Raw genomic sequence first — 16,132 nt, forward strand, 5'->3', positions numbered from 1 at the left:
CGGAACTTAACATTCTAATATATGCAAACTGTCTCTGCGTGGCTACACAACATCAAATTAAATCACAACAAAGGAGTAACAAGCAGGAGCAGTCTTACAGTATAGGTCACATGTTTGTCAGCATACAGAAGTGAAGTGAGCTATTCTGTTCATTTAGAAAAATTAACGCCTGCTTTATTAAAAGAAAACCAATAAATATAAAAATAAAAGAATGCAGGAATAGAGACAAAGCCCAGATGTCCAAGTTTTGCAATGGGACATGAAAGCAGCTCAGGGAAGTTGACAGTGAGAAATTTGTCTCAAAAGCTCACCATGCTATCTGTGTGTATGAGGTGAAGCACATACATGTAAGGTTCTTCAAACCAGCGAGAGAGATGTTACATGAAGTTTTAGACATTTCTACGCACAGAAAGGTTTTTGAACGAGAAGCTTATCCAATTCGTGGAGCTGAGCTTAATAAATAGTGATTATTTATGCACAATTTATTTAGGTTTGGATATATGCATTTGTAAAATTGTTATACATGTGGTTAAATTGCTTCGTATTTGTGCGTGGACTGAAGCACGCGTTTTTGGGTCCTCCAAGATTACACACAAATCACTGCACACATTTTTAAATTTGGTCATTCAGTGTCCCACTTGTCATTCTGGATAGCCCTGACCAACACCCAACGCACAATAATGTCACGAAAGCATATTTTTGGTGATTAGTATCCCATAGCTACTAACTGTTATCCTTAAGCTAGTAATTAGCATTAACTAACGTCCCGATGCTAGTAACAATCATCCTTTTTGTGCCAATCACCAATAATTAGCATTTCTAGGGTAAACCTTTTCCCAAACTATTAAAACTACCCATATGGCAAAGAAATAGAAAAAACTTCTAAAAGACTTGCGTCAGCTTTAGCTTGCTAGTGAATCATATAAGGCTTAATATGATTTACTCATGGGGCAGCACGGTGGCATGGTGGTTAGCACTGTTGCCGCACAGCAAGAAGGTCCTGAGTTCAATTCCAACATCAGGCCGGGGTCTTTCTGTGTGGAGTTTGCATGTTCTCCCCGTGTTTGCGTGGGTTCTCTCCGGGTACTCTGGCTTCCTCCCACCGTCCAAAGACATGCAGCTTGTGGGGATAGGTTAATTGGATAACCCAAATTGTCACTAGGTATGAATGTGAGTGCGAATGGTTGTTTGTCCCTGTGTGTTAGCCTTGCGACAGACTGGCGACCTGTCCAGGGTGTACCCCGCCTCTTGCCCCATGACAGCTGGGCTAGGCTCCAGCGCCCCCCGCGACCCTGAAAAGGATAAGCGGAAGTGAATGGATGGATGATTTACTCATGAAAGTGGCCACTTTCTCATTACTTTCATATATTGTTTTAGTAAGTATCCAAAACATACAAGTTTCATTTATATAAATGTTCAAGGGATCTTACATCTGTTTTCACTCTTGTATGCTTTTCATACAAGTTTCACACAAGACAGATACAAACCTTAGAAGATTTATATATATCTTTTCCATACTGACTGCATTTTTTTTTAATCCTGCCACCAGGGGAATGTTGGTCATTTTTCCCATTAAGAACATTCTGGTCAGTGTTCAAACATTACATGTACATGTTACAGGAAAAACAACAGGAAAAGACAAATCTCATCATTGGTAGGCAGTCGACTGCTGAGTAACATGTTTAACAACCTCCTGCATTATAGAGAAAATGTATTTTAGAAAAATCATGTACAAAATCGATGAACTAGAAGAACTGTAAAGTGAACAAATAAGAAGCCATACTTGCGTTTTCTAAAGATAGGCCAAAACCTTGCTGCATCCACCCCTTCATATTTTTATTCAAAGTCTTCTGCAGAGAGACAAAACAAACACGGGGTCGTGATTAGTAAAGCTGACATTGTCTTAGCTTAGAAGGGGCTCTCTCGTTGCAGATTTTAACAATCTCTTACCAATCCTGTGATAAAATGGAAAAATCCACGCCGGGCATCGGTCTCATAGATGGAGTTGTTGGAGTCCTCCTGTGAGCTTGATGCCCTGCTCTTTTTATTGTGTAGTTCTTGTGTTCCATCACTGCTTGATTTTTATTTACTGGTCTTCTTTCTGAAAGCAGCTGCAAAAAAAAATATACATGTCTACAGATGATTATTTACTATAAATCAAAAAATAGTCACTTCAGTGTTGTCTGTCTGCCTTACCACTACATATTTCAAATACAACAAGGGTTTCTAGACAAAAACATGGCTGTGCCATGGGCTCCCCGGTGTCACCTATTGTAGCCAACCTTTACATGGAAGAAGTGGAAAGGAAGGCTCTTGGCTAAAGGGAGAGTACCCAGCCACTGGTACAGATATGTAGACGACATCTGGGTCAAAATCAAAACACAAGAAGTGGAATCCTTCACTGCGCACATTAACGCTGTGGATAAAAACATCAAGTTCACCAGGGAAGACACAAAGGACGACTGCTTGCCTTTCCTGGACTGCGCTGTGCACATTGAAGAGAACGGCAACCTCAACATTGAAGTTTACCGGAAGCCCACACACACGGACTAGTACCTCCTCTTTGACTCCCATCATCCTCTGGAACACAAACTTGGAGTCATTAGGACCCTACACCACCGGGCAGAACATGTTTCCTCTAAGCCTGAAGGGAAAAAGAAGGAACACACACGTGTAAAGGAAGCACTAAAAACATGTGGTTATCCTAACTGGGCGTTTATAAAGTCAGCAAAGATGCACAGAAAAGAAGACCAGACACCAGCGAGGGAGGATAAGAAGGACAGACGCAACAACATTGTCATCCCCTATGTAGCCGGTGTATCAGAAAAACTCAGGAGAGTTTTCTCCAAGCATGACATCCCGGTGCATTTCAGACCCAGCAACACGCTCAGACAGAAACTGGTTCACCCGAAAGACAAAACTCCTAAACACAAACTTAACAATGTGGTGTATGCTGTACAGTACAGCGAGGAATGCTCAGACCTCTACATTGGAGAGACCAAACAGCCACTTCACAAGCGCATGGCACAACACAGAAGAGCCACCTCCACAGGACAAGACTCAGAAGTCCATCTGCATCTTAAGGATAAAGGACACTCTTTGAGGATGCCAGTGTTCACATTTTGGACAGAGAGGACAGATGGTTTGAAAGAGGAGTGAAAGAAGCATCTATGTGCACTGTGAGCGACCATCTTTGAACAGAGGCAGTGGTTTACGACACCAACTCTCTGCCATCTATAATCCAGTTCTGAGATCCTGTCACTACCCGATCTGTACCGGAAACCCGATCGGTACCCTGCATGCGCTAAAAGGTGTCTACTTCTGGTCGAAGCGTTTTACGATAGAACAGAGTATCTGTTAAGATGTTAAGAATAATAAGTATCTCGTAAAATGTTTCCAATAATGAAACATTTCAATATAATGTAGACAAAAACTAAAACTAAAAAGATAGTTACGGATCAGGACTCCCTGATCCTTACTGCGCATGTGAAAATTCTGACCATACAAATCAGGTCTACCCGATCCTTGCCACCTCCAGAGGAATCTTGGTCATTTCACCATTAACCCTAGAATACTATCGCTAAAAGTAGTAACACCATCACTAATGCCAGGTGATTTTATACCCAACAAAAAGTACTTCTCATCAAAATATGACAACACATGACAAATTAGAGTGGTCTTCTTTTTTTCTTCAACTGTGCCATGTCTAACAAAATGATGAGAATAAAAGAAAGAAAAATCTGTGTTGCTCTGGACTCCTCTGCAGAGCTGCAGTTTAAAAACTTTAAGCTGTGTTTAAAGTGTTTAAAAAACACTTTCTCCATAGCTTTCATCACTGGTAGATCTACAGTCTGAGGCTGGAGCCAAACAAACCTGCAATATTACAAAACCTGTTTTGATCAAGCTCACGAGCAGGATGAAGATTTGGGGAAGGAGGTACGGCTGCATGCAGGTTTACTGTAGCGGCTCAGTTCCATCAAAGGGTTTCCACTAATTTAAATATATTTAGCCAGCAGGGAGAAGCAGACTTACTTCTTTGTGCCTGCGTGTGATAAATCTTTCATGCCTTGCTCCAGAAAAACTACTTTGATACTCTGAGGTTGATGTGGAGTGTTGGATATGGAGCATCTCTTACTGCTCTCCTCATTGCTGTTGTGGTTTTCTGCTGTTTCAGGTTGGTTTTGACACCAGAAACCTTTTCATTAAAGGCTGAAAACGACCACATTGAAATGTCAGAATAAAACATTAAATATGCTTGTGAGAGTTTCCATGTTAGTGTAATTGTAATATATATATATTTACTTTATTTCTGCTGTAAATTTGGAGTTTTAAACAGAGCTGTATGAGAATTGACTCACTTTTGGAGGCAGCTTCAAGTGGCAACTAGAGGAACTGCAGTTTTTTGGCATTTGCGTTAGCTATTAAAAAACAAACAAACAAAAACACTTAAGCTAATGCTTGTTGATAATTGACTTTGGTTAATTGACTCATGTTGTTTGGATGAGCAGAGGTTCATAATAATAATAATAATAATGGATACTTTATTGATCCCCATGGGGAAATTACTTGTTTTTCTCTGCATTTGACCCATTCACTCAGTGAAGCAGTGGGCAGCCCACTAAGCAGGCGCCCGGGGAGCAGTGTGTAGGGACGGTACCTTGCTCAGGGGTACCTCAGGGTAGCCGTTAAGTGGATTTGAACCGCCGACCTTCCGATCATGGGGCGACCACTTTACCTACTGAGCTATCCCTGCCCATAGCAAAGGCTGCAACCCACATCCTGCTCATTATGGGCAAAAATAGTCTGAGCATGCTCAAAATGTGCCCTTATAGCGGCCCTCTTCTCAAAACAATAACGTTATAGCTGTCTATAAAATCCTTCCTGGGTTACACTGTCTCCCAGGTGTTTCAGCTGCAGTACAAAGCAGCAGTGACCTGCTTCACTTCTTCACTTCTGTTGTCTAACTTTTCCTGGTTGCTGGTGAGGGGCCTGTATCTGCACACTGTGCTGCTCTTCAACTTCATTCAAACCAGGAAGCTGCTGTGGATGTTGGCTGGGGTCATTTTGGTCATTTTAAATAATTTCTTTGTCAGACACAAGATTAAAGAGTAAACAACCACAAATATTATTAATCATACTATGATCAGCATTAAAGCATTAAAGTGCTGATTATGTTCAAGCTTAAAATGAAGTTCCTGAATCTCGTGACCAAAATCACGAGTGTTCAGATTATCTTTCTTTTGTTTTATGGACCACAGATAAACTTTGTGATCTTCCTGAACATCAGCAGCATCAGTTTTCAGAAGATGAAGAGCACCCACGTGAACCAAAGTGAGATATGTGTGTACATGTTACATGGGGTTATTGATTATCTTAACATCTGTTTTGTAGCCCCCCCCCCAACATGAGTGTTTTATATCTGTCTCCTGCTGATCTGCTGCCCTCTGTAGGAGACTCGTCCACTCTACTCGCCTCCTTATCCCTGTTTGGCTTCACCATGTTGTGTTCAGCACGTCGCCATGGGTCCTTGACTCTACCTGGAGTTAGTTTTAAGCTCCTTCCAGGTAACGACCCAAAAAGTCCTAAAATATGTTGTCAGCTATTTACATTTTTCATGTTGTCTCAGGGTTTTACTGGAGTGTTGTACTGATTTCTACATTGAGAGGTAACTTTGTTTTTTGCAAAAATGCATCTTCACAACATCAAGATTTGTCAAATGATCAGCAATAAAAAACATGACACTCTATTGATTGCATAAACGCAAAGAAAGACTAATGAGTATCGTGTGTTTTATAGCAACTTTGTATATTTTTATTCTTGGGGGGGCTAGCAGTCTAGTTCATTCATATTTTCATTCTTTTCATCATCTCTGTTTGTCTGAACTCGGAGTCGGCGAAGTGAAAAGGTCTCATTAGCAACTGCTTCATGTGTACACAGGCACGGACGCCCCATCAGAGACCTCAGGGGCCCCCAGGTACAAAGAAACAAAGGGCAGGCATGAATGGATAGGTGGAGGAGCCACACAGTAACCCTCTGATGAAATGAATTCCTCCTCTGCTCTCTGAGCCCGAGTTTGATGAGTGTGATAAAGTGAGACCATTCAGCACAGGGAGGGTTTTAAAAAAGGTCTCCATGTTGAAAAAAGCATTCCCACCCTCCCCGTCTTCCTGTCTGAATGGCCTAACCCACATGGTTCACAGAGTGCCCTCCCCCCATGTGTATGTTGTCTTTTCCTATTATAGCGCAGAGTTATCCGGCTGCACGGCCGTAGGACTCTGGTGTTGGATGGCACCCGGCCTGTGCGTGTTTCTGGAACAGCTTTCATCAGAAAGACTTCACTCCTTCAGTCTGCACAGCCCTCAGAATGAATTCCACAGTGAATGTGAGCGATGAGCATACTGCTCATGACTTCATGTTTACGTCCGAATCTGTGGGAGAGGGACATCCTGGTGAGTAGAGGAGTGCTGCTCATCATGTGAGAAACTGCTTTGAGTGCTTCAGTGATCATTGATGGTTTTGAGGAATGCGCAGAAGCCTGATCGGTGCTGCATAAAGTCTACTTTCGTGGAGCCACACGGTGCTGATTTGCAGAGGAGGAATCCTGGACTGAGAAAACTTCCACTTTAGTTCCAATATAAGCAGAACTTGTGTTTTAAGCTGAACATCTGATGAGTCACTTTTTTGTCATGAATAATTTTTACATCTGCAGCTGCTGCTGGAGCCATTTTTGTGGTGCAGACATGTGACGTATGTTCTGTTAGGAAAAATGTGTCTTCGGCATAATATAAATTATGTCATTTATAAAGTAAATAGTGCAGCTTTGCATCTTTTCTTTAATTTTCTAACAAGTGCATGTTTAATGCACTGCAGATGTTTAGCTTAATCCCACCAGGAAGTGGTTGAAGAGCAGATTTAACCTCATCACACTTTGCATTTTTACAATTCTGCAGAACGCAACATGTGAGCATCATGTAAAATAATCAGGATAACAGCTAGATTTTATAACATCTTTGCTGATGTGTAAAAATGGTGCTGGTTCACAGATAATCCCTTATATCAGGTGAGTTTTGAAGACGTGTGCAGCGAAAGTGTCAGCAAATATAATTCATTTAAAATTACACATAAACATGTGCTTTAAATGTAAATGTGTAGTTAAAACAGCAGCAAACCAAACTTTACAGATGGGGAAAATCCATGTTTGTAATTTAAAAAAAACAAACAAACATGAAAGTTTCACCAACAATAAGCCGATAATATAATATTTCTACATTTTTAAGGGTGGTGTAAAAAATGTTCATCATAAAGCAGGAGAGTAAATTGAAGTTACAGAAGCTTCAGTGCCGTAGTGCTGATACAGTTTGGGAGTGCTTTGATGATGGAGTTAGAGTGTACCGTGTCACGCTGGCGTGTATTCACCAAATCAAGGCTATTCATAGTCCTGTAACTGCCAGAGGGAACGGGGTGATATTTTCAGGCTCTGCCCAGATCAGGAATCTGGCATGTGCAGTAAAACGATCGCACGACAGACCGAACCAGCACACATGCAGATATTTATGCCTTTTAGACTTCTCCTTATTCTATTTTTTCCAGATAAGATATGTGACCAGATCAGTGATGCTGTGCTGGACGCTCACCTGAGGCAAGACCCTGATGCTAAGGTGGCTTGTGGTGAGTTTGAGTTTTTGTCCACCAGAGGGAAGCAACACACAGGGAAGAGGGACATTTAAGATGGATGCAAATGGTAATAGTGTCCATGACATTGGTTAAGTGAGACATTAAAAAAGGAGGGTGGGTTGCAAACAGGCTTGCATTTTCTTTTGACTGTAGTGGGAAAAAAATCGCCCATCAGAATATGTCATGTAATAAATGCAGGTGTGATAAGATAAAGCTTCCCACACCTCAGCATCTTTTGTTTGTATTTCTTTAAATTATATGTCTATTTTTAGTTTATGGAATGAAAAAGACGATGTCGCTGGTTCTGCTGCAGGAAAACTCCGTGAAATATTCATTAACAGCAGTGATCCTGACAAAAGAACATCACTTCCCAAGCAATTCAATTCACTTTAATCCAGGACACCAGCAGTATTACATCAATAGTCAGGAAGGACATTCACATCTGATGGCATGAATACACATATGCAGTGTGATGTCCTGTGTGTGGATGAAACAGAGACGGTGTGTAAGACGGGCATGGTGCTGCTCTGTGGGGAGATCACGTCTCGAGCCAACGTGGACTACCAGAGAGTGGTGAGAGAAGTCATCCAGCATATTGGTTACGATGACTCGCAGAAAGGTGAGTGAAGTTTTTAACGTTTTGGCTGTAACTTCATCTACACTGGGATTCCAGGGAGGAGAAATGCTTTCAAACGAAAACATCCCTTTACTTCTTTTTCCTCTGTTTTTCCAAGGATTTGACTATAAGACCTGTAACGTGCTGGTAGCCCTGGAGCAGCAGTCACCTGACATCGCTCAGGGAGTTCATATCGATCGCACGGAGAGCGAAATCGGAGCTGGAGACCAGGTCATCTGAGCGCTTACATTTCAATTCTGGACTGAAACACCAGTTTTTTCTTCTTCAGAATTTAAAGTGCTGCTCTTTGACTGTACTCGTGCTGCGTGGACAGGGTCTGATGTTTGGATACGCCACAGATGAGACAGAGGAGTGCATGCCCCTCACCATAGTCCTCGCCCACAAACTCAACGCTAAGATGGCCGAGCTGAGACGAAATGGGACGGTCCCCTGGCTCCGCCCAGACTCAAAGACACAGGTGAGGTCAGAGTAGAAAACTGTGTAGACATGCCTGAACCTGCAGTGTGAGGCAGCCAGGGTGGCATACTTAATGGCATGTTTGTTGTTGAGAAGAAAGCTGAAGATGCTTCCATGAATCCCCACGAATGAGGTCCAGCAGCCTTCATTCAACTCTTCATGTCAGCTTTGTTGGGCTCTGCTTTAACAGTGTTATTTGTGAAGTAGATTCAGTAGAAGTAGCTCCCTCGTGTGACACACCCGAGTCTCGTTAAATCAAAGTAAAAGGACTAAAAGTGGCAATGCATATTGTTTTGCTACAATAACATTAACATAATGTTCACCTTTCCGTAGGTAACAGTTCATTACGCCCAGGAAAATGGCGCTGTGATCCCCAAAAGAGTGCACACTGTGGTGATCTCCGTGCAGCACGATGATAACGTGTGTGTGGAGGAGCAGAAGAAGGTGCTGAAGGAAAAGGTCATCAAAGCCGTGGTGCCTTCACGCTACCTGGACGAGGACACCATCTATCACCTGCAGCCCAGCGGACGCTTTGTGATTGGAGGGCCGCAGGTAAAGAGCCGAGAACATTCGAAGTCCCCGAATACTGTTTACGTTGATGTCACGCAGCATGAGGATGCTGGCAGTGGCTTTTAGTGCACAGCTCAAATATGATGGGGTTCAAATCTAATTTCATAGTTTCAAAGTTTAAAAACAAATAATGTAGTGAAGATCTTGCTTGCTTGTGTGCTGTGTGGATATAAATCTTTGTGATTTCTCTCAGGGTGATGCAGGAGTGACGGGCAGGAAAGTCATTGTGGACACGTACGGTGGTTGGGGGGCCCACGGGGGCGGAGCTTTCTCTGGAAAGGACTACACCAAGGTGGACCGCTCGGCCGCCTACGCTGCACGCTGGGTGGCAAAATCTCTGGTGAAGGCCCAGCTGTGCAGGCGGGTACTGGTGCAGGTGAGACCTCGTTCCAGTTTAATCTTCTCCAAAAGGTTTCTGAGCTGTGTGCAGGATGAAAAGGCTCAGAAGTCTGTTTTCTGAGTCCTTTTATGTAAATCATTCTTTTGGATTTTTGTGGGACTCATTTTTCTACATATTTAAGGTGGAAGCTGTTATGCTTGTCATTACTTTGCGGTTCAAACCTTCTGCTTGTGAGGGGAAACAATCAAAAGGCTTAAATAGAGCGGGATGGTGGTGCATCAAGGTCCAATTAAAAGTAAATTAGAATGGTTTTAAACTGTGAATCAAGGAGTTAGTTTCTCCTTTTTTTGGACTTTATAAATAAATAATAATAAAATAATTGTGGAAAACCCAGCAGTACGTGGCACTATCACCAGTGGTATCACCATCATCACGGTGGTGATAAAACAACATGTTCATTAATCACATGCTGTGTTTTTCCAGGTGGCATATGCGATTGGAGTGGCCCACCCGCTCTCCATCTCCCTGTTCACCTACGGCTCCTCTCCAAAGAGCGAGAAGGAGCTTCTGCAGATCGTCAATAAAAACTTTGACCTCAGACCTGGAGTCATAGTCAGGTCAGGGTTGCACCCACACCACCGCCTCAGTGTTTTATAATCTCTGTCCAAATCTGTTAGACTGTACTGAATCTATCTCGACTGCTTGCTGCTGCAGAGACCTGGACCTAAAGAGACCAATCTACCAGAAGACTGCATGCTACGGACACTTTGGCAGGAAGGAGTTTCCCTGGGAGGTCCCGAAGAACCTCAACTTCTAGTGTGTGTGTGTGTGTGTGTGTGTGTGTGTGTGTGTGTGTGTGTGTGTGTGTGTGTGTGTGTGTGTGTGTGTGGTGGAGTCCATATGGCCTTTGTTCATTGGTCTGAGTCTGAGGTGTGGGTGGGTCAGAGGTGTTCCAGCTGTAGGTGACAAAGTCCCTAAATGACAACTCTGAAGCATGAGAGATATTTACACTTTAAATCTAAACTGTTAAAGAAAAAAATAAACTGAGTGGATGACCAAATTTTAAAGGAGAAAAACCGTGCATGGGTCATGTCTTAAGTGTTTCAGTGAGTTTTTGAAGAGCCTGTGGGGATTCTGCACATGTTTGAGGTTTTCTCGCGCTCGTTTATGACTATTTCAGTGACAAACTCTGACAGTCAGCTAAACCTCTTTGAATAATTTTTATCACAAGCGTCTCAGTTTTGCCTGGATAAAAATGAACTTCCATCCACCCAATTAAGGGTCACTGGGGGGCTGGAGCCTTTTCCAGCTACTATAGGGCGAGAAGCACGGACAACACATTGAACTCACATTCACATCTATAGACAATTTAGAGTCACCACGTAACCCAACTCTACTACCTGCATGTCTTTGGACTGTGGGAGAACGCCGCAGTATGCAGAGAGAACCCACGCAGACACAGGGAGAACGTGAAACAGCCAGATGGTGGATTTAACTCAAGACATTCGGGCTGTGAGGCCACCGTGCTCCCCTGTAAAGGAATTTATTTAACATGAACAACAACACACGTCTACCAAAGACGGATGACGTCAGAGGACATGGAAGTAGACAGTCTGAACTGCATCAGCTGATGACACCCTCACATCAGCTGATTTTTGTTTTTAAAAGACAACTTTAGAAGTCAAAATGACTCCGAAGCGTCTTTAAACCATACATAAAAACAATTTTTTTTAATCAACTTGCTATCAGGGGTGGGAAGGTGTACTAGTATCTGCTGCTCTTGGCACTTCCCAAGGTTTAGCCAACTTTCCCCTACATGGCTTGGATGTGGCATCCTGCTCCTGTTACATTGCATGGAAAACACCAAAATGATTTTGATGAGAGTTTGAGGTTAAAAGAACAGAAGCTGAATAATCTTAAAACTTTTCTGCAGGTGTATAAACTTTTCCTCAGGCTTCATGCAGTTTAGTACAATAACGTGAGGTTTTTAATGAGATGCAGACGACCAAAGATGAAATCCAAATGTCCCAGAGAGGCTTCATAGGTTAGCATTTATTAAAGTTTAAAGTTAAGATTTTTCTTCCTGCATGCTTACCAGAATATATATTTTTTACTATCAGTGTAGAATTTTTTTGTTCGTTTGTTTTTCTGTTAGATACAGATGGGTACAAATTAGGGAAAAGAAACAAAACACTAAGTTACTTTGGCCACCGTGTGGCGCCAAAGGAGCTCCGATGCGCGTTGGTTTTGCTTCAGAACTCTGCAGGAGGGATGGAACAGTTCTTCTAAATGCCAGTCATCATTTTGGTCTTTTAATATGCGTTGATACAAAATTTCACAATTTCTGGTATTCATCTCATCAAACCAATATGTCTTCTGCATGGGAGCCTTTTCAGTTTCATCAGGATGGAAATGTTTATTCAATCAGAACAACTTTGTACTGATTTGCAGTGAAGCTTTCCTCTAAACAGACCTCGAGGATCTTTACAGTTTAAAGCTCAATAAACCTGAGTCAGTGGATTCCTGTATATCTAAAGCTAACCACAACCCGTTATGTGTGCACACACTGCATCATTTCATATTAACTGTTTTATTGTTTTACTTTCAGTGTACATTCTAAGAAATACAATTTGAATAAAGTATTTCCGCGTATGATGAAATTAAAGATGTTAAACATATCAATGTTTCACCTTCATAGTTTGGTCCCATTAAAGAGAAATTATACAGCATTTTTTTGGGCAATGAGCTGAAATGAGAAACAACAAAAGACAAAACAAAACTGAGCTTATCTGGGAAATATGAGAGAGCTACATGGGCAATGTTGCCTTAAACAGTTGCACCAAGTGTTGAAATTCAGCTTAGAATAACATTTACATCTTTAAGCTACTTTGATAGGAGAGGCTAGTTGTCGCACATGAAGCCCACCTGCTGTCTGATGTTTGTGGAAACCCTCATCTTGCGGCGGAGGTATGGAGAGAAACCTGATTGTGTAACAAAACTTCCTGAGTAGAAACAATGCAAGGCTCCAGGACTGACGGCGCGCAGCGAGGAGCGACATCTGAGGCACTTTCAGAGACCGATTGTTACTCTGAGACAATTAAACCAAACATTAAGGACTGTGGGTGTGCTCGTGTGTGTTTCTTTGTTGGTGTTTGTGTTCGCACAGGCATTGTTGGTTTTGTGCAACGCTTTGCAGGACAGAAGTCTGTCAGTCTTTGGTCACTGCTGAGGAGAGCAGCTTTGGCACTTTGTAGTAGTGAGTGTGGTGATATGCAGGGTGCAGCATCCAGGCTCTAGACTCTGTTACTCTTTCACCTCCAGTTTTTCTCAAACACACCATAGTTAAGTCACAGGATCGATAAGCTCTCTGGCTGGTGGTGGCCGGCTCCGCCGACCTCTGTCTTGTGGTCAGAGGTGGAAAAGCTCTGCATCGCCCCGCCTTTGGAGAGCACCATCAGGGTGTTCCCCGACATGCCCCCAAACTCAAAGGCAAAAGTCCCGTAGAAGAACATGATGATCGAGCAGTAGATCCACTCAAAGATGGCGGAGGCGTGCTGCAGGGCATAGCTCTCCTGGCAGAAAAAAACCCCACCTGGTGATCAGAGGGTTAAGGCGAGCAACGGCTGCACAGTGGTTCAGTTTGACATTGTTTTTATTGCTCACGTACTGAGATGTACTGGTCGCTACTTTGAATTCGGTCCTGTGCTGTTAATATTAAGATGGCTTCACCATCACATTGACCTGTGGTCAAACCTGACCCTCTAACACAAAGGCCCACCTTAAAAAAAGTGATGGTTTACCTTTACCATTAACAGCCAGTAAAAGGTTTCCTGTGTCTGAATGCAAGCCTCACATAGACTCCAATCAATACCATCCATACATTGATGACCTGCCTTTTAAAGGTGCATTGCAGATGTTTTATCCCTAAATGTTTCCTTACAGACTTGACAGCAATAAACTCATCAGACACATAATCTTCATGACCAAAAACTCCAAGTGAGCATTTGGTTTCAGTCATGTTTGTAAGGCTGTGTGCTCTCCAGCAGGGGGCAATGCAACATACCATACATTATAAATGTGCTGGATTTTAAACACTATAAAGAGCGACAGTCACGTGTGCAGACAGACAAGAAATTAGTTTTATACTAATGTGCTGATTTATTGCAAAAAGCTGAGTTTCTCTGGATTTATGCACAAACAAAGCCAGTTATTGTGAAGCAAAATGACCCTTTTCTCCCTAATATATCCCTGCAACCCATTCATGCTGTTTTAAAGGTTTGATTAGCTACAAATGCATCTTTTAGTAAATTTAGGGGAACAAACTGTGTTATGTATAATGGATCATAAAGTAACTACTAAAGTGCTACCACACTTACAATTATGTCATTAAATATGTTAAAAAAAAGGTCTTAAATTCTCTTCTTAATGCAAAAGTCATGTAATCAGTACTGTAACAAGTCACTTTCATTACTTTTAAGAAAAGTAACAAATAATGTGCAGTAATACATAACCTTTTTTTGGCTCATTTAACCATCATGAAAGAGAAAGAAAAACTATAGTTATTAAATCTTATATTGACCCATCCATTCACCCTGAGCTCCTTGTTCCTGTCTCTGTGGCTCCATAAATCTACAACTTACGCTGCCATAGGTCCTACAGCCACTAGAGGGTGCCATGTCTCGAAATAAATCTTTCTCATCCAGCTCTGACACAACCCTGCAGGGTATCTATGCCACTGAATGTGGTTTTAAACAAGCAAATAAATAAATGCAAGCAACCTATGTGTTAGGGAACTGTTTCACTAAAAATGTACTGTAGTGCTGGAAGAAACACAGATAAGCTTCAAGGATACTGAGCACCAGGGCGATGAGGGCCAGCAGGGCCATCCCCACTCGTATGTGACCTATCCAGTATTCCTCCTGGGTCTTGGCCAGTCTGTAGGTCAGAGCCGACTGAAGGCACACAAACAGCATGCTGGAGGGGAAGGCGACCCCAGCTCCCACGTAGTGAAGGACTTTAGCAAAATCCACCTGAAAAAAAAGAAAACAAAACAGGCGGATAAACAAAAACTGTTACACTGAGGATCTGGAAGTAGAAACACGGCACGGAAGAGAAAGACATAGTCGGTCTTTCTCATCCACTATGAGAACTATGAGAGCACGGCGCTAACACGTTAACAAGCAACCCACGCTAACGCGCTGACGCCGTCCAGCCCCACGCACGGGGCGATCCACGCTAACTCGCTAACTGTGATTTGCAGCATTAATGCGGTTATGGCGTTAACGTCATTTTAACGAGATTAACGCTGACAGCACTATTTTAAATGCAACTAAAATCCTCCTCTTTTGTGTTTAGGACAAAATAAATTCATGTGATATCACCAACTGTCTTTCATAATGCTCAACATCATCATATAGCAGCCACTGTTTGACTGATGTGAGCTCAGCACCAGGCTTTATTAGATTTTCTGCACTGAAAATCACGTTAACCGGAGGATGAACACTGCCACCCTGTTGACTGGGTGAGGTTTAAATTTGTTGTGTAAACCAAAATATCTTAACAACTCTGGGAAATTTGTGTTATATTAACAAATGTAACATAAATCAATTACTGGATGTATTTCTCTCAAATACGCCTTCAGGCTTTAGTACAAATCTGGAGATGGAAGTTTAAACAAGTCCTTTACTCAGCAGAATATCATTTACACCTCACAGTCTTCTTGTGGGAACATCAGGACAAAACAAAGCTGATAGAAATGCAAACAGAGGTCATTGTGACCCAGCACTGTTACCAAATCATCTGTCACAGGAAGCTGTAATGATACTAATTTACAAAGGAAGCTGGATCATCACCATTATCATCTCTGGCACTGGAGGAGGCGACACGGTGTCAGCTCGAACTCCACACATAACAAGCCGGAAGATTACCCGTCACTGCCATGAGCTCATCTCGTTTCAGCATCACAGACGGAGGAAGTTCATTTTTAATATTTTCTCCTGCAGTCTGTGAGAGCACGTTTTCAAATACAGCAGCTGATTTTATGACGACACATCTCCTGAGCCTGGACTTGTGGTTTATTATGGAGAAAAAGCAGCGGTTTAAGCCGTCTGACCACAGGGAAGAGACCCAGAGAACAAACAAATACTCATTCAGCTTGAGTTATAATTGTGCTTACACCAAGCATCTGAAAGTTTTTTGTTCATGAGCTACTTTTATGTGGGTCGTATCCTCTCATATTCATCTCAGCATTAATTATAAAACTGATTCAAAAGAGAAGGGCGAGCAGGAAGATAGATAAATCTTCACATACGAACAGAGGAAGAGGAGTCAAATGCAGGACAGTTGACAGGTAAGCTGAGGCTGTGTAAAATCCTAAAAACAAGCCATGTTCATATACCAAAGGGCAGTCAGGGAGGCCAAACAATCCAGGCAACAGGTCACACAGAAGGAAATAA

At 42.3% G+C, this 16,132-nt stretch overlaps 2 protein-coding genes across 4 annotated transcripts in view; one reads left to right on the plus strand and one right to left on the minus strand.

Moving 5' to 3' along the window:
* The first annotated feature begins 6,247 nt into the window (after positions 1 to 6,247).
* On the plus strand, positions 6,248 to 11,902 carry LOC113028033 (S-adenosylmethionine synthase-like). The gene is made up of 9 exons (XM_026177990.1): positions 6,248 to 6,449; positions 7,591 to 7,668; positions 8,171 to 8,293; positions 8,409 to 8,521; positions 8,625 to 8,768; positions 9,101 to 9,319; positions 9,531 to 9,713; positions 10,161 to 10,294; positions 10,392 to 11,902. Exons 1-9 carry the CDS (start codon positions 6,365 to 6,367, stop codon positions 10,492 to 10,494), a joined length of 1,182 nt encoding a protein of 393 aa, XP_026033775.1. The 5' UTR covers positions 6,248 to 6,364; the 3' UTR covers positions 10,495 to 11,902.
* A 68-nt stretch (positions 11,903 to 11,970) lies between these two features.
* LOC113028035 (transmembrane protein 150A-like) overlaps positions 11,971 to 16,132 on the minus strand; it is a 28,039-nt gene continuing 23,877 nt past the window's right edge. For all 3 annotated transcript variants that reach the window (XM_026177992.1, XM_026177993.1, XM_026177991.1), the window contains 2 exons: positions 14,530 to 14,707; positions 11,971 to 13,269 (listed from right to left, as the gene is read on the minus strand). In XM_026177992.1, coding sequence (XP_026033777.1) covers positions 13,025 to 13,269; positions 14,530 to 14,707 — 423 coding nt within the window. In that variant the 3' untranslated portion in view covers positions 11,971 to 13,024. The remainder of the gene's footprint in view (positions 13,270 to 14,529; positions 14,708 to 16,132) is intronic.

The sequence above is a fragment of the Astatotilapia calliptera genome, chromosome 8 (genome assembly GCF_900246225.1).
Source record: "Astatotilapia calliptera chromosome 8, fAstCal1.2, whole genome shotgun sequence".
Lineage (NCBI taxonomy): Eukaryota > Metazoa > Chordata > Actinopteri > Cichliformes > Cichlidae > Astatotilapia > Astatotilapia calliptera.